We start from the raw sequence: 27,800 nt of genomic DNA on the forward strand, positions 1-27,800 counted from the left end.
TGAGGTGCAGCAAGCAAGGAGGTTTGTGGGAAGAAGCTGGACAACAGGTGAGAACTGAAGTAGGGAAGAAAGAAAGGAATAAACAGAATAAATGTTGCTGCATTTTACCGCAATTGTGGGCAAGAGTGACCAAACTGGGATTGGGAGCATGGGGGTTGAGGTTGGGGGGGAATAGGTTAATTTGTTTTAACCTCTGGTTTTATTGGTAATTTTTATATATATTGCCCATCTGCCCAGGTTGCCCCAGCCACTCTGGGCAGATCCCAACAAATTAAAGCACTGTAAGACATCAAATAGGAAAGCAATACTGCCGCCAGCCTTTCAGAGGCGTGGATGATTAGGCAGTATATACAATCCTATTAAATCAAGAGGCTGGCATGGCAGGGTGCTATTAGGAGTGGCCCAGATTCTGAATCTCTTATGCCTTTACCCTTTTAAACCTTTCTTAAAACTTTGCTTATGGTTCCTATTTCCACTCTGAATGTTGGCCCGAATTTGCAGCTATACATCAAATTAGCAGGTGCAAACTGCATCTGTCTCCTGTGCCCTGAATCTTTTAAGGAACTAGCAGCACCCCAGAGATTAGTGTTAACTAAGGAAGTTCTCTCATCTGTTAAAAACAGGGATGATTCTAATCTACCTGACATAAGTCAAGCGATAAAATGAAATTTGCCTCCTCACTTAGACTTATGGCTGGAGTAGTCAACCTTGTGCCCACCACCCACAATCCCTGGCCATTAGCTGTACTACCCTTGACTTAGGATACAGCTGCAGCGTAAGCATCAAGCAAACCTTCGTATGGTGGCCTCTTCTTCAGATGATGTCTCAGCCTAGTCATCAACCTTGTCTGTGTTCAGTAAGAAACATTTTGCCCCAGATCAAGTGGGCTAGCAACCCTATAGGATATGGGTCTTCTTCCTGGTTTCCTATATCATGTCGTCTCACTTGCCTAAGTGACTTGAACATTTTTACTAACTTATTCCTTGAGCTGGGCTGCAACTTTCTGCCTGGGGCGCCTTTTCTCTTACTGTGGGAATAAGAATAGTGTGGGTTAATAAGAGCCTTGCTATGGCTTGAGAGGGACGTTCTTTTGCAATGTGCAGATGAAGTTGGATTATGTGGCAAATATTTTGTGATGGGCCACACTTGGAAGCTCGCAGTTTATTATCTGAGTGGAGATGAGGGGGTGGGGAAGAGAATGTGTAACATGCCAAGTGCCTAGAAACATAGAAAAGAGCAAGGAAGCTATATTGACTGCATGACAAAAAGAAAAGGAGCCATTCAAAGAGTTTAAGCCCCACGACAAAAAGAGGATCAGGGGATACCCGCACGTACCTTGGCTTGCTGCAAAATAGCCTGTGCCTGGGCCTCTTGGAAGGACACAGATGGACCTTTAGCTGAGTCACCACCAAACTGGAACTAGAAATGGGTCAGTGAGACAAAGTCAGGGAAGGAAATGATGGGATTGTGAGGTCATGGCTAGATAAGCCAGAGCACATGTCAGAGTCACCAGGCAGATGCTGCCAAAAACGGCCTCTGTGGCAGGCAAGCCACTGCCCTGCCCACTTTGGGCAGCATCCTCCTTGATGAAAGCACCGCGTGATCAAGCTTCAAGCTGACTTTCTATTTTGGTTGCTGAACCCCTATTTTATTGCCTGTCAAATTGGCAGGATGGGAGAATGAGACATTTAAATTGCGGAAAGGTTAATATGTGCCTTTTTCTTTGTTAATCAATTTTTAATCCATTTATTTGGTGGTTGCAAGGCTTCTTAATCCCAGTGTTCAGCAAGGCTACCACAGCAGTTTACAGATTAATAAAAACAATGCAGTCCTTGCCCTCAGACATAGTCTGGGTACACACTCCCGTTACTCTGGATCCAGTGGGCTCCCACCACTGGTTTGGGAAGAGCTGTACACTGAGGCTCCCATGCTCTGGAGTAGAGCTCAGACTTTGTTTTAAAGCCCAGCCAGCCCAAAAGATGGTGTTCCTCCGGAATCTGCTTTCCAAAGGGACTGGCTGTTCAAGCTTCCTCCTAAAGATCTCCCCTGATCTCAGCTCCTCAAACCCGCTTCACCCATCATCCTGCATCACCTACCGGTAACATAATCATTGTCCCAGGAGGCCCACGAATGCCATCAGCTCCTGGAAGGCCTGGGAGCCCTGGGGGTCCCTGTACAGAAAAAAAGCAAGAAAACACCCATCAATCATTCCCAGGAAGTGTTGAGCTAGAAGAAATCTGCATCAAGCTAGGACCTGTCTCCAAGCACTGAGGTACACTGAAAGGGGCGCATGCCGGTGATTCCTCACCTTCTCCTCCCCGCCCCCACCAGCTTCTGAGAAGATTAAGAATCCCCAGGCTGGAGAAGGGGGAGGCTACCCTTCTGCCTCTTGAACTGCACAGAGATTTCCTTACCCGCTCACCGGGATCTCCTGGCAATCCTGCTGGCCCTCCCTGTCCCATTGGGCCCGTCTCACCCTGGGAAGAGACAAACAGAAAATGAAGATAAGCATCTCACTGACCCAAATCCAACACCCAGTTCCCTTTTCAACCAGAAACCCTGTGGCACCAGAAAACCCCAAGCCAGCATCGCAACCACTATGCCTTCAGTGCCTGGTCCTGGTTCTAGCAGATTCTAGTACCAAAGATTTTAAGTACAGTGGTACCTTGGTTTGCAACCACTTTGGATTACAACAGTTTTGGATTACAACCACATCAAACCTGGAAGTGCATGTCCCCTTTTTTGGATTGCAACCCATTTTGGGGGGGAGGCCCCATTGGCGAAAGCGCTCCTTGGGTTACAACCTGTTTTGGTTTACAAGCGGACCTCTGGAACGGATTATGGTTGTAAACCAAGGTGCCACTGTACTCAGGGGGTGAAGCATCAATGCTCTACGGAGCTCCTCATTCCTCCCCACAACTAGCCAGAAGAGAAGACTACTACTAGATACAAATATCCATCATTATGGGCTTATCCACACTTATCCTTTCTTCTGCTCTTTCCCGGTACGGTCAGCACTTTAAAGCTCCATGTCCAAGCACCCCTTTTTTCCTTTTTCCTCTGAAGCTTTCCCCATGAAAACTCACCCTTTAATGCTCAATCAAAGAAAATGGCAATCTGTAGAAATCCCAAATAGATGTTGAGTCCAACTGAGTGCTAAAAAGTGGGTTTTCATGGAGAAAAACAAACAAATGCTTGGACTGTTAAGCATGGACCTGTGCCTTATTCTGCTTCTGCCAACGTGTTTAATTTATACAGGTTGCAGGTTTCAGAACCTTTGGGGAAATTCTTTTGGCTAAAAATGGGAATATGTTTTCCCATTGTTTCCCTCCCCTAGAAGTGCAAATTAGGTTGCTGCCAGGCAAGTGCTCATTGTGGGATCAGTGTTCCTCATGCAAGCAAGTTTTTCACAGAACCGACATGACATCATCAACAGCAAAATGCCAACCAATACCATTTCTCCTGTTGGATCTGGATGTACCCTTTGGGGGGAAATCCAATAAGAAAACAACAACCCTGTTGCCAACGATGTGTTTGTAGTATCTCTACAAGACATTTGCAAATTCTGGAAATACCCACAGTCCATGATATACTTTTGTGTGTCACTTTTTGAATGGTAGAGGCTAGCATAAATTGGGGTGGGGCAGAGGGAGAATGGAATTTGAACTCTGGTTCCCCACACCTTAGCTCAACTCTTTTGAAACTGGCACTCAGTTATAAGATGCCCATTGTTCTCACTTGGAGACAGGCTGGAGGCCTAATATGGGAGAGGTAACTGGGGAGAAATTACTTACAACATCCTTGAAAGCCCCAGTGCACTTAAGCCAATTCCAGGCTGAATCCCATGACTCCAAAGAGAATCTTAGAAACCATGAAGGTGGAACAATTCACTCAGAAACCCATGCAATATGATATCAATATTTTATGGGTACTGCCCAAAACATCAGTACAGAACATGCCCAACAAATACAGTCAGGGCACAAGGTACAATTATTCCACAGAGGAACAAGTGAATCGGGGGACCAGGTGACACATCCACTTTGGAATCCTCTGGTGTGTCAGACTAACACCAGCTCTCCTCTCCTATGGCCTGAATTTATTACTTTCCTTACCTGTGGACCTGGGTAACCAGCTGGCCCCTCAAAACGCCTGCCCTGCAATTAAAAGAAAAAGATTTAATACAGCTGTTAACACAGATGGCATGGACAAGGAATGAAATGTACTCAAAGTTACATTATATAGATTCGTTCACTCTTAAACACACTTAAAACCTCATTTTGGTACCTGTAAAGATAACAGAAATACCAGTGATTTTGCAGTTCCAAAGAAATAAACATATGTGCACTTACTTTATTTATAAAAGTATTTATGGACTGCTTTTTCATAAAAAAAATCAAAGAGGTTAACAACAAAAATGCACAAAACCATACAGTAAAAATGTTTAAAAATTAAAAATAGATATCAATTAACCATTGTGGAAAAATGTATTACTAATTGCCTCCATAGGCCTGGCAGAATAGAAAAGTCTTGTGCAGACATTTAAAAGTTAAAACAGAAAATGTCTGCTGAATCTTTATTGGCAAAGTATTCCACAATACCAGGCCACTAAAGACTCTATGTTCTATTGTTATGAAGTTATGGATAGGTGTCTTGTGCAGACAGTAAACTTATGAATATTACTATTCAGTTGAAGAAGAGGGTTAATTGTCCCAGGTGTTGAACACTGAGGCCAACTGCATATTTGATATGCAACAATGATACAAATCTACTAGGTAATGTCTCCTAGGGCCTGTGCTTTTGAATGGCATCAACAATTGTGCATGTGATGCAGACTTGAACAGCTGCAAGCACTTTTATTTGGAAAACATGATGCACAACTGTAGTATACACAAAATACACAACTGTGCTTCAGATCTACACTGTGGCCAAAATAATATGCACACAATGCACAAGGTTGCTTCAGATCTGTCTTGTGAAAAAGGCATATCTATTTTTATGATGCTAGTGTGCAAGAAGATGGCAAAAAATCCAAGAAAATAAAGAAAAAGGTTTTGCACAGCCACATTTGCAAGCAAACATTTTGCCAAAGGGAACTGCCAGCAGAATTGGGTCATTGTTCAGGGCCTAACAGGAGGGTTCGACTTCTGCTGCAAAGCTTGCATCACTTCTACACTGTCTCCCATATTTACTACTGACAGCCTGCCACACACCCAAAAACCTTCCCATAACTTATTGCTGGTATCTTCCACCCCTTCCACCCCCATCACCAAGTGGCTTTCAGCCCCTAGTCATACTGATGGAGGAGCACCAGTGCCACTACAGAACATGTACCATACTCACTGGCTCTATGATGGCTGGCTCCCCTTTCTCTCCTTTCAGATTCTTTTCCTAGTAAAGACACAAAGGAAACATCTAATAACAGCAATGGCCAAGCTGCATGAGTCACTCATACCATGGAGAAAGCTGCCTTTCCCCCAAAGGGGTGGGATCTCTCCCTGATGAACAGAAAGGAGACAGGTAAATTAAATGGGAATCATGAATGGACAAGGAGCCTTTTATAGCCTGCTGTTCAGCTACAAGGAATAGAAACAAACCATAGCTTAAAAGGGGGTGGAGGCAGGGGGGTTCTCCAGCCGGAACCCACAGGAACTCAGTTCTGGCACCTCTCAGGTGGGCACCATTGCCATTATAAGAGAACTCATTTTGAGTTCCGGCACCTCTTTTTCTAGAAAAATAGCGCTGGGTGGAGGTCTATTAACATAAGAACATTCGAAGAATTTGATGGACCAGGCCAAAGGCCCTTCTAGCACAGCATCCTGTTCTCACAGTGGTCAACTAGATGCCCCAGTGGGGAAAATGTTAAGCAGGATTCAAGCGCAGGAGCACTCTGCCCACCTGCAATTCCCAGCAGCTGATCTACTGCCTCTGAGAGTGGAGGTGCAACATCGTCATCATGGCTAGTAACTGCTGATAGTCCTTTCCCCCATGGATTTGTTTATTCCTCTTTCAAAGCCATCTGGTGTCATTACTGCCTCCTGTAGGAGCTGAGTTCCATAGTTTAACTATGAACTGCAAGAAGAACTACCATATTTTTTGCTCCATAAGACGCACTTTTTTCCTCTTAAAAAGTAAGGGGAAATGTCTGTGTGTCTTATGGAGCAAATGTGTGGTCCCTGGGGCCAAACTGTCGGAGTGCGGCATGCTCCTGAGCTGCTCTTTGGTGTGTGGGGGGGAGCTGTGCTGCTCTGCCGGCAGCCGGGGCTTCCCCCTGCAGCCCTGGGAAGGTTTGGGAGCAGTGGGCAGGCAAGAGGGATTTCTGCGCAAGGGATTGCACAGCAAGAGGGATTGCTGCTGGCTTCAGGGATAGCTGCGCAAAGCCTCTTCAGCGAAGAGCTCTCGCAGCTCTGCAGAACCCAGCACAGCAAGAGGGAGAGCTGCACAGCGCCTCTTGTTGTGATGCCTTAGCCTGATCCTCCCTCCTCCTTCCTCTTCAACAACATTTGATTCAGAATATTTTTTTTCTTGTTTTCCTCCTCTAAAAACTAGGTGCCTCTTATGGTCGGGTGTGTCTTATAGAGCAAAAATACGGTACTTTCTTTTCTCTGCCCTTAATCTTCCAACATTCAGTTTCACTAAATGCACATGAATTCTAGTGTTATGACAATGAGAAAAACTTTTCTCTATCCACTTTCTCCATGGCATCATAATTTTATAAACTTAGCTACCATGTCACCTCTTCCCTCTCTAAACCTAAAACTCTCAAATGCTGCAATCCTTCCTCATAGGGGATCATTTGAGTTGCCCTTTTCTGAACCTTTTCCAATGCTGCAATATCCTTTTTGAGGCAAGGCGATCAGAACTGTACACACTATTCCAAATGCAGTCATACCATAGATTTGTATGATGTCATTACAACATCAGAAGTTTTATTTTCAGTTCCTTTCCTAATGGATCTGTCACCACCAGTTTAGACCCCATGACCATATATGTTAAATTAAGATAGATATATATTTTGCCCTGACATGTATCCACATTCACTTATATTGGCCTGCATTTGCCATTTTACAACCCATTCGCTTGGTATGGAGGGGTCCTGGTTGGAGCTCAGCCTAATCAGGGACATGTTGCAGTTCTTCTTCAAAAAGCTGCTCAGGCTTAGGCTTGGGCAGGTCCACAGAATGCCAGTTCTAATGTCCTCTGTGCCAGAATCTAGATAGTTCTGCAAGTGACACAACTCCTGTAGCTTGGAACATTTGCTGCTCCTCCCTGATGTGCTGGTTTAAATGCCAACACTCCAGCACAGACCAGTTGACTAACAAATTGGTGAGGTGGGCCGAGAGGGAGAGGGAACAGCAACAAGCTGTTGTGTGGAAAAAATATTTTAAGTAGACATCTGTCATTAACATTATAGCTGTCTACTTGCTCCTAAATTCCTCACCCTTTCCTCATAAAAAGAGGGGATTCTTGGCGATTCTCAGGATGAAGACAGATGCAATGGTCTAAGAAACAGCAGAGGTCGCTTCATAGCGCCTCTGCTCCACTGCAAACAAACATAGCTGTTTCTTTCTGGAGGGAAGCTGTGGAGCTAAAAACAGCTGTTTTCAGAATGGTTCCACTTGAGCAGGGAGGCGGAAGATAGTTACAGAGGTGGTTCTTGGCTAATGCCCATGCCATCAGCAGCACACATCCCTTTGCAGTTCCCAAAGGACTCAAACACATCTTTAAAACACATTGCAATTATTGTTTCCAGTAAGGGAAGGGGCACAACTCAGTGGTAGGGCCTCTGCTTTGCATAGAGAAGGTCCCAGGTTCAGTCCCTGACAACTTTAGGTAGGGTTGGGACTTGGGAGAGACCCATGCCTGAAACCCTGGAGAGCCTCTACTAGACAGTGTAAACAATACTGACCTTCCTATGCTCCTAATAAAGGATGAATACATAAATCTTAACATATTTTTTTTAAGGCAAATCCCTTCCTGACACGTGATGAGAAGGAAACAAGACTGATAGCTGACCCAGCATTTGACTGCCGGCATGTAGATCCACAGCACACGTTGCAAAACTAAGTTCATGCTGTTGTTGGTATCTGTCTGTCTTGAGAGACAATGGAGTGGGCATCTGGGGGTGAAGTAAAGCACTGTGTTAGCAGCACTGAAGTGACTTCCCTGGGAGGCAAGCCTAGGCAATGTGTCTGGAGGTCCTGGGAAGCCCAGGTAAAAGGACACCCCCCCCCCAGCCTCACTGATGTGGACCAAAGGAAAGCACATTGGGCTGCAGGAGTTGCCAGAAGGAGGTGTACAGTGTGTCATCTAACTGTATTAATAACTCCATTCTGGATTTGTGTAGGGTTTATTCCTTAACCTTCTCCTTTCCTGAAGATGTCCCACAAGGCAACAGAGGTTTAGGATCAGAGTTTTCCATCTCCTAGATGAGCTCCCTTCTCAGGTTGACTCTGCTTACTTTAGATTGAGACTGCAATGCAAGGGGGAAAGACCTGCAACCCTCCAGGTGTCATTGGACTACAACTCCCATCAGCACCAGCCAGCATAGTCAGTGATCAGGGATGATGAAAGTTGTGGTCCAACATCTGGAGGGTAACAGGTTCCCCATTTCTGCCATAATGGGGCACATGGCAGGTGGCCAAATGCTATGGTATGTTGGGGGCTCAACCAGGGATGGGGAATTAGTAGACCTCAGAAGTGTGTCTCTGTGGTCATTACCGGGGGGAGCTGGAGGGTGTCTTCACTGCGCTCAGCTGGATCATACCGCTCTTCCTCATTTGCATCCCTTCGGTCATAGTAGTCCTCATATTCCCTGTCTCTGTAGTCAAGTCTCTCCTCGTATGCTCTGTAAGTGCCATTGGCATCCAGGTCTGAGTCCTCACCAATCTCGTACTGTTCTCCAAAAAGGTCCTGTCAGGATAGGAGAAATTAAGCACAGCAGAGACTGCCTGTTTCCTGCAGCCACTTTGCTTCCTTTGCAAAGGAAGCAAAGGACCTCCCCACCACCAAATGATTACATTCTATTGCCCTTTCAAAGAAAGTAAAGAGCATTTGTTCATCCATTCCTGGGAGGGCCAGCACAGACACTGTAAAGTTCTACATGATTCTACACATGAGTATCAGTCTCAATACTTCCTTTAAAAAAGTTATTAAGGTATTTATATACCATCTATTACTCTACCAAATAACCTTGCTGCAGCATTCTGCATCAGCTGCAGCTCTGAACCAACCTCAAGGGAAGCCCCAGAAGAGCACATTACAGTGATCCAATCGAGAGCATCCAATCACAGTGGCCTTTGGGGAGCCCCTCCTTTGTATGGAATATTTAGCATGACCAAGGACTACAAGTATGCATCTGCATGTGTACAGTCCCTAGTTCCATGGCTGTTGTGTGGGGTAGCACTTGAGCACAAGGCTTGCTCAAGCATTTTGGGTAGAATGACAGGGCCATGTGTGAAACAGCCTGGGGAATAAGAGAAGAAACAATGATTTTTAATTACAGGAATGTAAATTGAGGTTAAATGTTAGAGGGAAATGTCATGTTTTCAAACAGCAGGGGTTTACTCCCACATTAATTTCTACAGTAAGCAGTAGTTTACACTGCCAGTCTGTGAGGATTAAACTCCTGCTGTCCCTCTTTGTTTTACCCACATGCTGAGAAAGAAATTTAACAGCTCTCCTTTCCTTCTATTGAATAATGCTGCCCTTGAAAAGGACACAATATCCCATTATTTCTGCCCCAGACAGTAATAGTTATACCGTACTCTCTACCCTAGAACCATCCACATCTTCTCTTTCAATTATCCCTGGGGAAACTGCAGTAAACTACAGCTGCATTTCCCCAGTAGTAATTTAATCACTCAACTATGACTGGTCATGTGCAAACCCTACTGTGATGGAGACACATCCAACTCAGGTTCCAGCGGCGGATTGGAACTCTAATCACCTGTCAGTGAAAGCACATTCTATAAGGCTCATTCAGGAGTAGAATGCGGATTGTTGTGGAATCTCCTGCTGAGGTTTCTCAAAGAAAGTTTAGGTATCTGTCATGGATGTTATAGTATGAATGAAAAGCAGCAGACTGCAGGGACTGCTGAGGTAGAGAAACTATGTTTAATTACTGCTCAGCATCATGGGGCCTGTAGACAGCCTTTTTAACCTCTGTGATTCACAGACGCTGATCAACGTTAGGCAAAAGCAAGTGGGACAGTGTCTGTGAAACTAGAGGATTTCAAAACATAGGTAGGCAAATAACCATCTGAAAGTTCCCCTAACATCAAAGTATATCGGCACGTCAAAACTAGACTGACAAAATGAATAGACCAAAAGATTCCTTCTCTCTAACATGTTCTTCTCCATGTGCCTAGAGGTGTGAGTTAAAATAATAATAATAATAATAATAATAATAATAATAATAATAATAATACAACAATACAAAACAAAGGTAAGCCTTCAAATGTGTGGTGATCCATTTGTAATTTAATAATTACAGAGAGGCTGAACCACATGTATTTTTCTAAACACATAGATTAGACCAAAGTAATCCCTTTCTAAAATACTCATGGAAATTGTATCAGACTTTCTATGGCCACTGGGAAAGAGAGAACACTTCTCCCAAGATTGGCATAATCCTTCCCCCAAGCCCTCTTACCTCATAGCTGTCTGTGAGGTTAAAGCCAACTGTGATGGTGGTTGCAGTAATAACTCCAGGACTCTCTTCCCAGGACTCAGTGGCTGCCTTTGTAGGTGTAGCTCGAGTTGGAATCTCATACTTGAGGGTGGCAGAAGGTAAATAAGATGTTAAATACAGAATTTTTGGAGTGTGCTGTTATATATTTGTTACTCTATATCTAACAGTGAGCGCATGGTGGTGTACAATTTGTCCAGGAGTTAGAAATATGCCCTCAGCCAAAAGCCAACCAGGGCAGTCATGGTGAAAGGAAAACACCAGGGCTAATGGAGCCCAGCACGTTAAAGGTTACAGCAACTAGAGCCAGCCATGCTTCTGAGCCAATAGGGTTTGGTTGGGGCGGAAATCTAAAATAACAAGCTACCATTCCCTAAAGCCTCCTAGCATTAAGGCAGCCAGGTTCCTGGGGGGTCAAGCACTGGCATGCCAGAGGGTGGAGCCTGAGAGCTAAAGGCCACTTGCTAGCAGATGTGGGGATAAAGTTTGGTAGGGCAGTTCCAGGTGCTACTAGCACCAGGTAAGAGAAGAGCATGGCTTTGCATAATGTCTGCAGGGAAGAGCCCAGTGGGCACAGAGGCAGTATGAACAGCAGAAGCTCTCAAGCCAAGCACAAAATAGTCTGTCACTTTCAACACTCTGAGATCTGCAATCTCCCCTGGAGACCCTGAAGGCTGGTGAAATTCAAAGCCAAACCTCAAGACACTAACAGTTCTTGACATCAGGCATATTCCATATCAGCAAAACCTACATATCTGGAAATCTAAGTACAGCTGCTACATGAGGGGGAGGCAAAATCACTTCTGTGCGGACTTCCGGGTTGGCGCCTCCAGGCAATGGCGGAGTTCCTCCAATCGGGAGGAATTTGCTCCGTGGAAATCAGGGTCTGACCGCCACGGCGAAGGTGGAGACCCACTGAAATCACAGGCGGGAGAAGCTTGTGAACCTGGGATTCGGCTGGCACCTTTTGCGCCTCCCCTACTCACGGGGAAACCCTGATTTGGGGATCCGGAGCGAAGTGGGGTGAGCGGCGCGGTGCTTCGAATTGACTGCTTCTTTCACGGAGTGAAGCCGCATCGCTGTTGCCAGAGAGCGCTGACTTTTTCCTGTGGACAATTTGACTTTAAACAACTACCCGTGAGTAGAACGGAAAATTGGACCTTTAAATTTATTAATTTGGCATCGAAACGGGAAGGTTTTAAACAGGAAGTCCACCTTCCTCTTTTGTAAATAGATTGAAGCAAAGACGTTAAAGCCTTGGAAAGTCTTTTGTAAAGGATTAAATCTCCATCGGTTAAAACTATTAAACCCCCCTTGGAAGCAGGAGAAGAGGGGGGAAATTTTGGACCTAGCGAGCCTGCAGGAGAGAGTGAAAAATCAAATTACCACTGCTCTGAACCTGGAAACGGGCTGCCAGTAAGATTGAAGTCTTGGGAGAGTTCATTGACTGTTAACAGAAAGTATGTTGACAGATGGCTAAATAAGAGAAATACATTGTTTCCATGGTCCCCTTCTGCGTTTAAAAAGGAGGAAAAGTAACTGAAATTTGAAACTAACTTTATAATTTAAATTGTGTTTGAAAGGATTGATACAAGTGGAGACTGTTTCCCTCTAGAGGGAGCTTTTGAAACTGCTACAAGAGTGGAGCTGGGGTTTTTCCAGCTGTAAGATAAGAACTGTGAGAATCAGAGATTGACCTTGGATTTTAAGAATGTTGACAGAAGGAGCCTTAGTGACTGTATTATTATAAGCTATTCATTGGAACAGCTCCACAAGAAGACGGATGTTATGACTACTAAACTTGAGAACTTGGGACAAAAAGTGATCATTAATACAGAAATTGTTCAGGACTTGACACAGGAACCTACTTTGACAGGACAAACTGGGGAGAAAACGAAGGAGAAAGTTGTTGTTGTCGAACCTAAAGTAATACAAGTGGGAGCCCCAGCCTTACAGAGGCAAATCGAGGACTATAAGTGGAGGCCTTTTATGAATGAATATAGAAAAAGTCAGAATTTGAAGATTGGAGCCCTGCTTGAACTGGAGAAGGAAGGTTGGATAGACTCTTTCATGCAGGGATTTACTGACCTTTGGGTCCTGAATCTGGGTCAGGAGGTGATTGGAGTTGTGGGGGCTTTTGGATCTGGAGGAGCTTTGAAACATGATTTGAGATATTGTATGGACCTCGGTTCTAGCTGTGGAGAGTTGGCTGGTCTGTCGAGAGGGAATGGGGGCATGGTTGGGTCGGGGGCCCCCCAAGACTTGCTCTTCAGCATCTTCAGCATCAAAGAATATGAAGAAAAACTGCAGAAGGGACTTGGAAAAGATTTAAGAGCCTCGGACAGAAGATCTCCAGGTTGATGAACTATATGGAATGGACGGAAATGACTGGCAGAATCCGAGACCAGGGAGAAGAGATGGTGGAAGAAGATTGGGAAAGTTTAAAGTTTATATATAGAAATATTGTAAAATTAATGAGTGTTAGAAAATTGTTGGAATGAAACTTTATGGCTTTAGCAGAAATGTTATAAGGAGTTAAGTATAAATAAGTACTTTAGTATTAATGGAAATTAAGGTTAAAAATATGTTAAGATATTCATAATGATAAAAATAGAGAAAGATGGAAAGGAATTGCTGAAACAAGTAACAGAAGTGGAATACAAAAAGGGAGGTGTGAGGAGGTCGATGAAATAAGGGAATGAAAGATAGAGTAATGAAATGGTATGGTATATGTTTTTAAATTGTTGTTTTGTTTTGTTTTGTTTAGTGTGTTAAGGTTGTGTTTTGTATTGTTTATATATTGTATTGTATTGTTTCTTCTTTTTTCTTTTTTCTTCTTTGTTCTATTTTGCCTTTTTCTCTCACTTTTTTCTTCTTTTTTCTTTTCTTGTAAGTCTTAAAAGTAATAAAGATTATTTTTTAAAAAACAAAACAAAATCGCTTCTGTGCATCTGCTTCACATGCCAGCTATGGCTGCCCATCCTATGGATCGCTGGTCACCCAGAGTGTGATTTTTGCATGGGACTTGGGTGCATCAGTGAATGCTGGTTCACACTGAGCTGTCATTCCTCAGTCAAATGAATAAACATGGCCAGTCCATTCTTACTCCTGCTGAGGCCACTGCCATCAAGGAGTGAAAGAGGCTGCAGCAGAATGGAATAGCACATGCGATTTGTGGTGAGTCTATTATCAGGCTAGGCTAAAGCAATGGAAGAGAAAGAAACCAAGGCCATTCCATCAGCTCTGCTGAGAAATCTATTCATTTTGGTCCCTCTTCTCCTTGAACTGTTTCCATTCCAACTGGTCATTATAAGAACTACTTTGTAACTTTGAGAATTCTGGTCCAAATTTGCTTTCCTCGCTGTTTCCTCCCCATCCTTTTGTGTTGCACCTTTCAGGTTGAAAGTCTGCAAGCAGAGATTGTCTTGTTCACTATTGATTATATGGGACGCGGGTGGCGAGGGGACGCGGGTGGCACTGTGGGTAAAAGCCTCAGCGCCTAGGGCTTGCTGATCGAAAGGTCGGCGGTTCGAATCCCCGCGGCGGGGTGCGCTCCCGTTGCTCGGTCCCAGCGCCTGCCAACCTAGCAGTTCGAAAGCACGTCAAAGTGCAAGTAGATAAATAGGGACTGCTTACTAGCAGGAAGGTAAACGGCGTTTCCGTGTGCGGCTCTGGCTCGCCAGATGCAGCTTGTCACGCTGGCCACATGACCCGGAAGTGTCTCCGGACAGCGCTGGCCCCCGGCCTCTTGAGTGAGATGGGCGCACAACCCCAGAGTCTGTCAAGACTGGCCCGTACGGGCAGGGGTACCTTTACCTTTACCTTTTAAGCTGCTCTAGGAATCTTTTCAGCTGGGGAAAAATGGTTTAATTAATGAATTCACCCAGTGTTTGACCTGAGAAAGCAGGAGGAAAGGAAAGGAAACAGAACCCAAGAGCACTACTTACAAAGTGCACCCAGTCGCGTATTTCATCTCCCATGTATTTATTTCCTGGGAGTGTTTAAACTTTGGGTCATTATGAGGCATAAGTAAATAATCACAACAAATTATTTTAAAATTCACTGCTGTTATGCAATTTAATCTCAGACAGATCCCAAAATTGGCCGGGGGGGGGGGGGAGGGAGGGGGGTAGAATTTTCCCTTCCAGCATCCAACATGCATTAGCTCCCCCCCCCAACACCTGATATTCAGACCTCCAAAACAGTACTGCTACCTCTCCAATTCCAAGTCACAGTTTGTCTTTATAGGTTTACACGAGCAGTTTTTAATTTGAATTAGTTGATTCTGGAATGACAAACAAGATTTGCAAGCCCTCTGGCAGGCTCAATGAGCTTTGCCAAGATGTCTCAAGATGAAGCAGGGTGTGATCTCTACATATGTGCCACAGCCTTTGTAAGACTAGGTGACCTTGCCAAAATCCAAATGATCCATTTTTGTCGACCATGCTAAATGGGGGGGGGTGTTAAAAGGTTGTGTAAAAGTATCCAATGCCTATTTGTGATCAACTGCCCGGCAGTCCTGAACTTTGCTCATAGACAAGCGTTTGGGGATAGTGAAAGGGAGGGATAAGCCCACGTCAAGGCGAAAGGCAAGGGCAGGTGGGTGGCAGCTCGTTCCTGGGAAGAAGTTGGGAAAGGGAAGAGAGGGAAAGATGCTTTTTCTCTGCCAGTACTGAGCAGTCCAGCAGCTGGAGTTCTGATCCCAGAGGGAGGAACTCCTCCAACTGCTCCATTTGGCAGGAAAATGGTTCTCCCTGGCCAAGCCAACAGTGACTCACTGGCAGGATGAGCTCAGCAGCCCCCTGACCCATATTTCACAAGTTTCTGGATACTGCCCTGACATAAAAGGGCCAGTAATGGGAGGAAGGAAGGAGGGCAGCAAAATGCAGGAAGATAATACAATGGGCACAGGAAGACATACCTGGATAGGATAGGATAGAGGGGAGGCATGATGCTCATTTCTCCCCCCTAAGCATGGTAGGGAGGAATCAAAGCTTTGGGGTTCTAACCGACCTTAAACACTTCTGTAGGCTGTTTCACACATGACAGAGTTGCAACCTCAGGTTTTCCACTCAGGAAGGAAACTGGAACTGCAGTGAATTCTATGAGGAGTGTCCTTGTTGTTGGACTCCAAAACTCCCATCAGTCCCAGCCAGCATGACCAATGACTAAGGCTGGTGGGAGTTACATCTGCAACAACATCTGCAGGGCCACAGGCTCCCACCCCTAATATTGCAAATGAAAAGCTGGTCTAAGTTCAAGGGCAGACCAAAAATTGATGATGTATCTCTTTTGACATTGTTATATTACGCAGCCTTGATTTCTGAACATTTTTATTTTTACAACAAAGTACAAGGGATATGGGGGAAGCACTATAAAGAAAGGGACACAAAGAATATCAACACCATGTTCTGAATTAAGCTGATATTCTTTATGTCCCTTTCCTTACTGCACTTTTTTCTGTACTGTGTTGTATAAGTAAAACCTTTAGGAAATATACCTTTAAAAAATCCAGGCTGCCTAACAGGAGAGTGTCTTACGAGATACTGATTACTGATTCAAAATATCAAGGTCCAAAGCAATCCATTTTCTTCAGCCTACATTTCTTTATTTACATTTCAACCTGCCTGCCTTGTTCACACCATGATGAAGCCAGCCATAAATCTATGTGAACACTCTCTGTGATTTACCAAGAGGCTACTGTAGCTTCCCACCAATGCAAAAGCCCTGTGTTACTCCAGTTTTCTGGGGAAATTTGGCTGATCAAGCTCATCGACTCACGGGCTCATCTCGACTTTGAAAATGACTGATGGTTGAACATCAAGAGAAGACCCATAGGAGACATGACCTGGCACACAGGTGAGGAGAATGTGTCCTCAGGCATGTAAACTCACCTGCACGTCTGAAGAAAAAGCTTTGTGGCCAACTGGCACCAGTGGAATCAGAAGCATGGAGGTGAGCCCAGAACTCCCGGCTCTCCTAGAGTTCATGACCCCCGAGGCCAGCGGCTGCTGAACATGGTTTTCATGGTTGCCCCTGAGGGGCAGCAACATGTGGACAGAGGAGGCAAGCACTGAGCAGGCAGTTCTGCCTGAAGAACTGCTTGGGACAAAGCAGGAGAAAAGCTGCGAGTTAGGCAGGTTAGGCAGGACAGCTCAGTTAGGTGGGCAGAGGGTTAGGCCAGGAGAGGCTGTGTGTTATTAGGCCAGCAGAGGGCAGTTAGTTGCACTCTCTACCTGGCCGGGGGCCGGAGTGAGCGAGGACGTCTCCGGCGACTCCTTGTTCCTCTTCTTCTTGCCTCTCCCTTTCCTCTTGCCCTTGCCCTTTCTCTTGCCCTTGCCCTTCTTGCCCTTCCTGCGGGGAATGTTCTGCACAGGATTGGGGGGAGGGAGAAGACAGAAGAAGGGGAGGAAACAATGAAGGATGGGGGGAGGGAAAGAGAGAGAAAGCAGACACTTGAGAAAGAAGAGAGGCACTCCACTATTCCCATGGAACACCAAGAGATGCCACCCCCACCCCCCAGCCACCAGGAGCCCATTCCCAAGAGACAGGTAGGCAGAGGGGAACAGGGCACACAGAAGAGAGACCCTTCACCCAATAGTCTAGCCCTTGCTTGCTTTGGGGCCAAGATGACTCGATTCAGTAACAGTTTATACCTGTCCCTTCTGCCCACATACTCACGTTCTGCCTCCATTCCATCATGCCCAGGGCTCTGCTGGATGCCTTTGGGGTCAACCCCATTTTGCCCACTACATCCCACAGGCTGCAGAAGCAATCTCCATCAACCCTCAAGTGAACGATCCAGGCTCATGGCTGGCCCTATTAGATGTGGGCTTACCAAATGGAACTAAAAGCAGTTCCTGCAAGAGTTCTAACATAGGATCCAGGCAGAGGAGGGCACTGAGACCTTTCAGTAATTCCACAGGCAGCTGCAGAGTGATGGATGCCATTCTGATCATGATGGGAAGGGTGTAGCCTGGTTCTGGAGATCCACTTTCCCCAGACGACAGATTAATAACTCAGAATAGCTCAGCTGGTCAAGCATGAGACTCTTAATCTCAGGGTTGTGGGTTTGGGCCTCATTTTGGACAAATGATTCATGCATTGCAGGGGGTTGGACTAGATGACCCTCAGGGTGCACCTTCCAACTCTACAGGTCTATGATTCTATTATCTCTCCCACATCCCTGAAGTTAGCAGGCTCTGCTCCGTGTTTTGACTGACATTTCAAAGCATGCTGCCATAACGCCCTCCAATCAATTCCCCTGCCCTGCCCCCATGAGCCCTCTTCAAAGGTCAGACTGCATGAATCCTTCCGTCCATTTAGTGATGCTTATATACGCTCATGCTGTGAAGCTGAGAGCCTGGGGATTTCCATGGTTGATAACACAAAAATATGTGGCTCTATATTTCCTGACCATGACCCCATCCCATACTGCTTCCACCCCCACAACCCTTGTCAGTGTGTAATAAATGCAGAAGACAAGCAATATCTGGGGAATACATCAGAGGCCCCCACATTAAGCAGGGCCAGGGCCAGGTTTCAGCAAGGCATGATGATGTACAAAAAAAAAAAAAGGCCAGTCTCCACATCTCTACCACAGGCTGAATATGCCTTTGCTGTAGCATTCCCAAGTCCTGGCATGGGCTTCTCCTAGCAGGACTCATTGGATGAATCCAGCTCTGTATGTGTTTGAAGGCTAGCATCTCTGGAATTCTGCCACCTCAAGTACCAATATTGCCCCTATGGAACCAGCAGTGCCGGCCCTACCATTCGCCAGAGTGGGGCAACTGCCTCAGAAAGCAGGTGCTGATGATGGAGGGGAGTCAGACAGACAAAAACTTAGAGTGGGAGCAAATCTTGACTTTTAAGAATGGGGGAGGGAAGCATCCATAATACTGAGCAAGCCTAATACGTCACATAAGTCACATTCCATGGTCGGGAAAGGTCTTCTTCACTGTCTAGGCCAGGGAGCATCGGCGGATGGGTGAATCTGCTGATTCAAATTTCTCCCTATTTCTTGCTTTTCAGATCTTAAGTTCAGTTCTCCACATTTCCATATCAGTTTGAGAATTATTCTCAAAAAAGGTTCATGAAAATTTAGCAGCATTTTAAGTGCAGATTTTTCCTACTACACACTTTTGCATGCAATTTTCCCTAACATAAAGCATTTTGTATGTTACATTCATCAATATAGACGTCTATATGCACACTTTACCTTAGTATGTGCATTTCTGTACATTGCAGAATTCAGAAGAGGGTGGAGTTCACAGAATGGCTGTTTTTCAGTCCAGAAAGTGTGAATTAAGTAGGCTTGCCTTTAAATGCTGACTTAAACAAACATCTCCCCCAGCCCTGGCTCCTATATAGGCCTCCAAATTTGGCTCAGCTCTGGGGTAAGAGTCACGGAAACAGGGAACCCCTGTACTTTGCTCCCCTACCTCTTCGGGATCCTGGGCGTGCAACACGTAGGTGAGCTGTCTGTCGCAATCAGGCATGTAATGCTGACAATAGTGGGCTGCAGCTGCTGGATCCGGCACAATCAGCAGCTGCTGGAGATCACCCTGAAAGGAAGACAGGAGTGGGGGGAGTGAACACAGCATGTCAGAATCTTGTTGCAAACATGTGCCCATGTGTACAAACACACACACACACACACACTGAAAGAACAGGCAGTCGTTGTCAGGGTGTATCCGTTTGCATGTACCGTCTGTGTGTATGTTTCTACTGCAGTGAGAAGAGAGTGTTGTAAGACTGTGGAGACAATTAAATGAGACAAATGTGTGTATTTTCTTGGACTGTCTCCTCCTACAACAACTAGTAACTGTGTTATATAACTTGCCCTAAATGCTCAAAGCACTCCATGGGCATTCACTCAATAATCTTTACAACAGCCTTCAAGATCAGAATAGCTATCACTCTGTTACAAAATTGGGAGAGGGGAGCCTGAAGCCTTACTAGTTACAAAAGGTCACCCTGTGAGTTGGAACTTGGTGAGGTGGGAGAACCTTCCTGCTCTTAACCACAATACCACATCATCTCTTAGAAGGAGGTTGCTCTCTCTCTGCCATGCAAGGATAAGAACTCATAACTTTTCTCCTAAGAACTATGCTGTTTTTAGGTACCTCACAGAACTCTAACCCGGATCCTCCCATTCCAGAAGCCATAGCTTCAGCCAGTTAGCCAGGATTGGCGAACACTGGCCTTCTCTATTGTTTGCTGCCCATTCAGGCACTCCCAGGCCTTGTCTGGTCCTCAGCCCAACCTTCAAATTGGCTAGAAGCCCTGTGTCCATCTGTCCAGATCAATTCAACCTTGGTCTTGGATATTTTCTTAGCAGGCCTCCTTGCCAGTGTTCATACAGAATTGGCTTCATGAATATCAGACTCTTCTTCCATTTGCCTGACTGCTGATCTCATCCTTTCCTAAATGGACTTTGTAAGGATACAGCACAACAATCCAAATAATCTCCTGTCCACTCTTGGATTCACTATCTTTGGACCATGCTTCAGACAGCAAACATTTAGGCAACACAGAACTTTGCACCCAGCCAATGATGGAGCCTGGCAAAGAGCTCTGTATAGTCTGAAAGTCTGCATACTCATATGCCAATAGAACTTAGAGTGCACTAAAAGAAGTCAATCATCCCTTTTCCCCTTCTTTCTTTTCGTCTCTCTTGCCTGAGACCACAATGCCAACAGCACAGTATGCCAAATTGTTATGACTGTGCATGTACACAAACATGCTTTGAGTTGCAGCTGGACATGCCCCCCTCTCCCTCCACTGGGCCTGTGTGATCCCAGCCAGCCCTGGTGCACAAGCAACATATGCTCCCAATAAATCATCTCATAAAGTATGTCCATTGGGCCTGTTTCCAGCACAGCCCCCGGAACCGCCTGCTCCCACCTGCTCAGCTGGGACCCACAATTACTGTGCTCCCAACATTCATTTGGAGATGGAAAGGAAAAGAAATCGAGCAGCAAGATGGAGAGCACAGGGGAAGGGAGTGAATCATGCTTGGCAGGGGGTTGGACTCGATGGCCCTTGTGGTCTCTTCCAACTCTATGATTCTGTGATTCTGTGATTCTATGGCCCAAGGGTCAGGTAGGGACAGAGAGGGCTGGATCAAGCAAAGGAAGCCCCTCGGTCAAAAAAGAAGTCACAGGGAGGGAGGAGCCGCCAGGACTGGGAGAGTGTCCAGATTCCCAGACACATAAACAAATAGAATCGCATATGCACACATACACAGAGAGAGAGAACATCTGCATACCCAGCTTTGTAAAAATATACACTGAAGACCCTGTGAATGCATATTTACTAAGGCACACTTCTAAAATACCTCCTAGCATTCTGTTCCCATTCACTGATGTCACAGCTCATTCAATCTACTTCCAGCCAAATTGCAGAGTATCCTTTCACATTTTCATATACTACTGTCTAGCAAAAATCATGCTGTGAACCCTCTGTGCATAACCCCCTCCCAGATTTATTCTGTGGGGAGAATAGCCAGTTAGGGTGGGCTTGGGGATAGGGAGGGTTACAGAGATATCCAAGAATTTTAATCACCCAAATTGCATCACCAAAAGTCGAACAAGGAGACCGTACTCTCTCACACATTCAGGCCGGCTGCTTGCAGAAAGGTGGTTAATATTGTAAATGGGTCATTCAGATATTACAAGCAGGTCTTTAGCAACAGAGGCTTTTAAAAAACCATTTTTTCCTTAGAAAGTATAAATTCTGACTAAGCATCCCGAAACAGGCAGCGAACACATGCTGAGGAGCCTCGATTGGCCAAGGATCTCTGGCCTTCATCCACCACTCATCCAGGGATGTGTACCTGCCCTTCATACTTTCTGTTACTATGGAAAATGCCAGTGTTGCAGCCCTGAGCATGATTGCTGTGTGGAATGGTTTTAACTGAAGGGCTGGGGCAAGGAATGAGAGTCCCAGAGTCCCCTTTCACCTAACTAGAATGGAATTTGACAGAAGGCAGAATAGTGACTGCTCGTGAAACTATAGTTCCTGCACTTCTTGCCCTGTTGTTCCTCTCAAGCTCACCCCTCACTGCAGGCTCCCTGGTGCCTGTTCTGCACTCTGTTCTGCTTCAGGAGGATTAGCTGCATTCCTTGCTGGAGGTAGGAGAGAGGATTATGAGAGAAGTGTGACAGAACAGACATACAATGTAGGTTTGGAGCATTCCTCCTGGTTCCTTACACACACACACACACACACACACACACACACACACACACACACAGAAACAGACACAGACACAGACACAGACACACACAGTTTCAGTGAGCCCTCCCACCACATTGCCACCCAACAGACAGTTGCCCCACAGTCCAAAATGGCCACATCCAAACCTTGCAGGCACTCCGTCGCTGCCGCCCAACTCCCCAGAGGCTAATGGCTCTGGGCCAAGGTTTCCTGAGAGCCACTACAAGAAGTGCTTGTTCTTGGCCACCCCCAGGACCCGGCCTAGATGCCTTCAAAGACCTTCTGCCCTCTGACATTTTGTGCTTGGGGGAAGAATGTAGGAGGCGGCTGGGGGTGCTTTCTGCTTCTGGAGACCATTGGAAAAGGGCCAGCGTTGTCCCGCCCAGATTTGGGAATCCCTGGGGCGAGGTCTGGGATTTTCTCTTCAGATGAAAAACATCTGCAGCACTTGAAATATTATTATTATTATTATTATTATTATTATTATTATTATTATTATTCCCCACACGTCTGACTGGGTTTCCCCAGTCAGTCTGGGTGGCTTACAGCATATCTAAAAACATAATAAAAAAAATCAAACATTAAAAATTTCCCGATACCGGGGTGCCTTCACATGTCTTCTAAAAGTTGTGTAATTCTTTAACTCCTTGACATCTGACAGGCGGGCGTTCCACAGGGAGGACGTCACTAACAAGAAGGCCCTCTGCCTTCTTGGTTTTCCTTTTAAAACTTTATTTCCACTTCTGTTTGGAAAAGGTAAAACATATGGGCACTCATTCCACAAAAGTGCAGAATCTCCTCACTGCAGACAGATACGGCTTCCTCTTCTCTGCCTTCTCCTCATGCCTTCTTCCCCTACCCCTTTTAGGTTCCTGTTTCTGCCTATCCACAGTGGCTCACTTCGTGGGATGGAGGCACCTTAATGGCCTCCCAGCAGAAGTGATGCTGCCATTTACTGGGAGGAGGACAAGCGAAGCAACAGCCAGATTGGGAATATGCAGTCACATCACTAGAGTCAACCCAGTGCTCCCACCTGTTTGCCCACACAGCCCTGATCTTGTTGCTGCCTTACTCCTCCTCCCCGTAAGCAGCCATGACACTACTGCCCGGAGGCTTTTGCTGCAGCTCTGCCCTACCAGACAAGCCATTTTTGCTGCCTATTGTGCACCCTTCCATCACTTACATTATCTCTGGGCTCCCTGTCCTTTAGCTTCACTACGTCTTGGGACCTCTTTCCAGTCATAAGGCCTATGTGAGGTTTTAATCCCAGCCAAACTGACAACTGTCCCCTTTCTTCATTTGATCCTGACAGCAAACATTCCTGAGTAGCTGAAATGTTTGCAGACAATATTCTGTGTCATCTCATGAGCTCAGGCAACCCATACCAGAAGTTTCACGGTCACAGTCACAATAGGACCATGGTATGGTGATCTAACTTTCTCATTGTGACTCCAAGGCCATAAAAGGACAGCCCACTCAGTTCTGTGTCTGCAGTCCCTGCCTGAAATTAAGTGAAGCTCCATAAGAAAGATCCTAACATAAATCCGGCAGCCAGTACAGGCATACAAAGGCAGGCTCTGCTGAACTCCCTCAACCATACAGGCAGCAAGCTTCAGAGAGTGAAGGGTGGAAACGGGAGGTGGGGGGACCTGTGCACGAGTCATTGGTTTTCCATGCTCCAACATCAATTTACATTTCAGAGGGTGCCAAGGTGGCTGTTAGGGCAGAAAATGGCATCTGGATTCTATAAGATTTGTGGCACTATAAAATATCTGGCCCTGTGAGCCCAAAGTCCACCCAGCCTCCCAGATTCCTGCCAGACCCACGGAAGAAGGTGGCATGGCTGGAATTGGGTACAGAGAGTTCTGGATTTAGTAACTCCCATAAGAAACAAAGCTGGCACATAGGTAAGGCCAGATGTTTGGTGGGTCATGCATCCCAACTAGAGTTTTGTTTGTGAAGACATCTGTAGGCAAATATAGACTATTTAACTGACTGGTACACTCTTTGGCGGCAGTTAGAGGTTCATGAAATGATCAAAGAAAGCATTTGAGACTTCTGAACGATCTTTCCTACCTCAAAAACATCTTCATCCGGCCGGCGAGCTGCAAGCAAGGTGGCACCATCAACACTGACAATTGGCTGCATGCTTCGCTTTAGGGGAAGTATTGCAGGTTCTTCACAGTCAATACTCAAAGATACATTCCCACCTTCCACACTCAGAGCAATGCGATGCCACCTGCCAAGGGATGGTACAGATCAGAAAGGTGGGTATTAAGTGGGATAAATAAGGTGCCTGGAAACAGGGCACTGGGGACCTAGATCATACTCTCATCTGACAGTGGAGTGGACTGACTTTCACAGGGGGTGTGAAACAGACCGAGAGAGGCCAAGAGAATGAGACTGGAAACAGTGCTATTTGCTGTTGGCATAAAAGAAGCTGTGGTATTATGATCCAGGAGGAGAAAAGAGGCAACACTGAATTTTCACATTAATAATGATTGTTTCCCACATCTTAAAATTCACTTTATTTGTATCCCACCCTGTTCCCAAGGAACTCGGGAAAGCACATGTGAGGTTATCTGTTTTATCCTATAAGGTAGACTAGGATGAGAGCTAGTGACTTGCCCAAGACCACACAGCGAGTTTTTTGAAAATGTACAAGTGGGGATTTGAACCCAGCTCTTCACAGTCCAAAATCTATCCAATACACCAACCCTTTGATATATGGATTTGAACTACTCAGCTAAATCTTGGACTGAAGATCTCCACTGATGATCGCTTCCATATCATTTAAAAGTTCACATCTCATTTATCCTCACAACATCCCCAAGAGGTAGGCTGGGTTGACAGAATACCGTATTTTTCCCTCTATTACACGCAGATTTTTTCTCCTAAAAAGTAAGGGGAAATGTCTGTGCGTGTTATTGAGCGAATGTGTGGTCCCTGGAGCTGACAAGCGCGAGTGAAGGCAAAAATCAGGCAAATATCAAATCGTCTGCTGCTTTCCTGCATTCTGCCTCAGGGTCTTACTGCCCACCCGCTTCTGTTTCCTTACTGTGTTTGTTCAAACGGAACAAAGAGCAGAGAAAACCCCTCCCCTCCAGGCAAGCACGTCTGGGACTCGAAGGCAACATGCAGGTTGGGGGGGGGGAGAGAGAGAGAGAGCTGGCTGGCTTGTGGGGGGGGGGACTTTTGCCTTCCTTTCCTCCCTCCGGTAAAACCCCTCTCCTGCATTCTTAGCCAGCTGCTTCTCTGCACACCCCTCTCCTTGTCGCTTCTATGTTTTTCCTTCCCTCCCCACTTAAAACGTGGTTCCAATCACGGATCCACATGGATCCTCAGGATCTTTGCATTGAGTCACCCCAAATTCACCATCAGATCACATAGCAATGATCTGATGCAAAAACAGGGCTGCAATGGTGCAAAAACATGGTTACAAAGCACGGATCCACATGGATCCTCAGGATCTTTGCATTGGGTCACCCCAAATTCACCATCAGATCACATAGCATGTCCATGGCTACAGCCTGCACCAAAAAAATCACGCACCCACTGTTGCCTGGGTCTGCAATGGTACAAAAACGTGGTTACAAAGCATGGATCCACATGGATCCTCAGGATCTTTGCATTGGGTCACCCCAAATTCACCATCAGATCACATAGCATGTCCATGGCTACAGCCTGCACCAAAAAAATCATGCACCCACTGTTGCCTGGGGCTGCAATGGTGCAAAAACGTGGTTACAAAGCACGGATCCACATGGATCCCCAGGATCTTTGCATTGGGTCACCCCAAATTCACCATCAGATCACATAGCATGTCCATGGCTACAGCCTGCACCAAAAAAATCACGCACCCACTGTTGCCTGGGGCTGCAATGGTGCAAAAACGTGGTTACAAAGCATGGATCCACATGGATCCTCAGGATCTTTGCATTGGGTCACCCCAAATTCACCATCAGATCACATAGCATGTCCATGGCTACAGCCTGCACCAAAAAAACCACGCACCCACTGTTGCCTGGGGCTGCAATGGTGCAAAAACGTGGTTACAAAGCATGGATCCATATGGATCCTCAGGATCTTTGCATTGGGCTACCCCAAACTCACCGTCAAATCACATGTCTGTGGCCGCAGCATGAAGCACAAAAATGATACATCCACTGTTTCATTCAGAATTTTTTTTTCTTGTTTTCCTCCTCTAAAAACTATGTGCGTGTTATGGTCGGGTGCGTGTTATAGAGCGAAAAATACGGTATGTGATAAAGAAATCGCTAAGACCATCCAGTAAAATTAATGGCCCTGGAATAATGTGAACAAATGTCTGGCATGATCAAACCCAATACTTTATTCACTACTTCACACATACCAAAAGGAATGGTGTAATTGGAGAAGACCACAGGAACAGATATGGGATACGAGAATCACGGGATGGAGATGAGCAGAAATGTCTCACCACAATTCAATGGCATTTAACAAGGAATTATCAAAGCAAAGAGTTAAAGCAGACGTGGGGAACATTTGACCCTCCAGACATTGCTGGATGACAACTCTCATCAGCCGTGACCATCAACCATACTGACTCCAGCTGATGGAAGCTGAAGACCAGCAACAGCTAGAGGACCACAGGTTCCCCATCATTAGAAAGTGGAATATTAGGGCTGGGATACCACCTTAGGAAAAATCTGTTTGTGTGTGTGCCTGGGGTGTGTCCACAGAGGTGGAGAGTGTCCACTCCTTCTTCTTATCTCTGTTCAAGGATTTTAAAAAGGGTTTGATAATTGGCAAAACCTATTTGACCGGAGAGGCCGATGGGAATGTGTGCACAAGGGAATATGATAGAAGCATACAGAAGCTGTCTTTACTGAGTTAGACCACTGGTCCATCTAGCTCAGTATTGTCTGCACGGACTGGCAGTGGCTCTCCATGTTTCAAACAGGGGACGCTCCTCACCCTGGGGATGCTGGGGGTTGAACCAAGAGCTTTCTTTGTGCAAGGCAGATGCTCTACCCACTGAGCTGTGGCCCTTCCCCATGAGACTTTCATTGTACAACCACCAGCTCTTTGAAAATATATAAGACACTGTAGACCTAAACTGGTCTTTCAGTTGTGTGCCCAAATCAGATAACAACTTTCAGAGGCTTCTTCCCACCCCACCGATCCCAACTCACTTGCCATCAGCCAAGTTGACTCGGCGAAAGTGAGGATAGTCCTCAGGCACTGGGTGGCCAAGCTGGTCTTCATAGAGGAAGACCGGAGACCGTCCGATCTCTACACCAAGTTGCTGTACTCCCCGCTCATCATATACAGAGAGCAAGAATGACTGGCTTCCTTTGACAGCTCGCAGAGTAGCCAGTATTGAGAAGTCCACTGGGAAGGAGCCATCTGCAAGGGAGGAAGGCAACACATCATGACAGTGAGAACTGGGAAGGAATTAGAGAAAACAGTACTGAGGTGATGGTATAAGAAATAGAAGGTATTGTGCAGCAGATGGGGAGAAAATGGGATGGGAAGTTGGAAAAATACAAAATATATTTCATGTACTTAAATATATGTTTTTTGAAAATTTAAATAAAAAATATTACAAAAAAGGCTCAGAGTCTGCCCATCAGCTTTGATGCAATACACAATCCAATGAGTTTTCATGCTCCACCCTTACCAGGAAAGAGCTGCTTGGTTGGGGCGCTGAAATATGTCTGGTTCTCTAGGCGGAAGGCAAGATCACTTTCATCAGAGCCATTTCTCTGGGTGCAGATACCAGCAGCGATCGAGACCCCATTTTTGCCCTCTCGCACACCAAACGCCTGGAGCACATCCACAAGGTCATCTGGAAGGGAAGAACAGGACATAGTTACCCCTTGCCCACAATACAAAGTCATATCTGGGGGGG

The 27,800-nt window shown here is 45.8% G+C and overlaps 1 protein-coding gene across 7 annotated transcripts in view; it reads right to left on the minus strand.

Moving 5' to 3' along the window:
* Positions 1 to 27,800, minus strand: part of COL5A3 (collagen type V alpha 3 chain) — a 128,292-nt gene that overhangs the window by 74,054 nt on the left and 26,438 nt on the right. For 4 of the 7 annotated variants that reach the window (XM_053369417.1, XM_053369409.1, XM_053369445.1 and 1 more), the window contains exons 2-13: positions 27,570 to 27,737; positions 27,082 to 27,295; positions 23,984 to 24,146; positions 19,129 to 19,251; positions 16,924 to 17,055; positions 10,652 to 10,771; positions 8,719 to 8,910; positions 5,341 to 5,388; positions 4,113 to 4,154; positions 2,415 to 2,477; positions 2,097 to 2,171; positions 1,336 to 1,419 (exon numbers count right to left, since the gene is read on the minus strand). In XM_053369417.1, coding sequence (XP_053225392.1) covers positions 1,336 to 1,419; positions 2,097 to 2,171; positions 2,415 to 2,477; positions 4,113 to 4,154; positions 5,341 to 5,388; positions 8,719 to 8,910; positions 10,652 to 10,771; positions 16,924 to 17,055; positions 19,129 to 19,251; positions 23,984 to 24,146; positions 27,082 to 27,295; positions 27,570 to 27,737 — 1,424 coding nt within the window. Of the gene's footprint in view, positions 1 to 1,335; positions 1,420 to 2,096; positions 2,172 to 2,414; positions 2,478 to 4,112; positions 4,155 to 5,340; positions 5,389 to 8,718; positions 8,911 to 10,651; positions 10,772 to 16,581; positions 16,883 to 16,923; positions 17,056 to 19,128; positions 19,252 to 23,090; positions 23,239 to 23,983; positions 24,147 to 27,081; positions 27,296 to 27,569; positions 27,738 to 27,800 lie in introns of those variants that run through there. The other 3 variants (XM_053369420.1, XM_053369427.1, XM_053369435.1) reach the window with 3 other exon arrangements.

This window comes from Podarcis raffonei, chromosome 2, assembly GCF_027172205.1.
Source record: "Podarcis raffonei isolate rPodRaf1 chromosome 2, rPodRaf1.pri, whole genome shotgun sequence".
In the NCBI taxonomy this organism is placed as follows: Eukaryota; Metazoa; Chordata; class Lepidosauria; order Squamata; family Lacertidae; genus Podarcis; species Podarcis raffonei.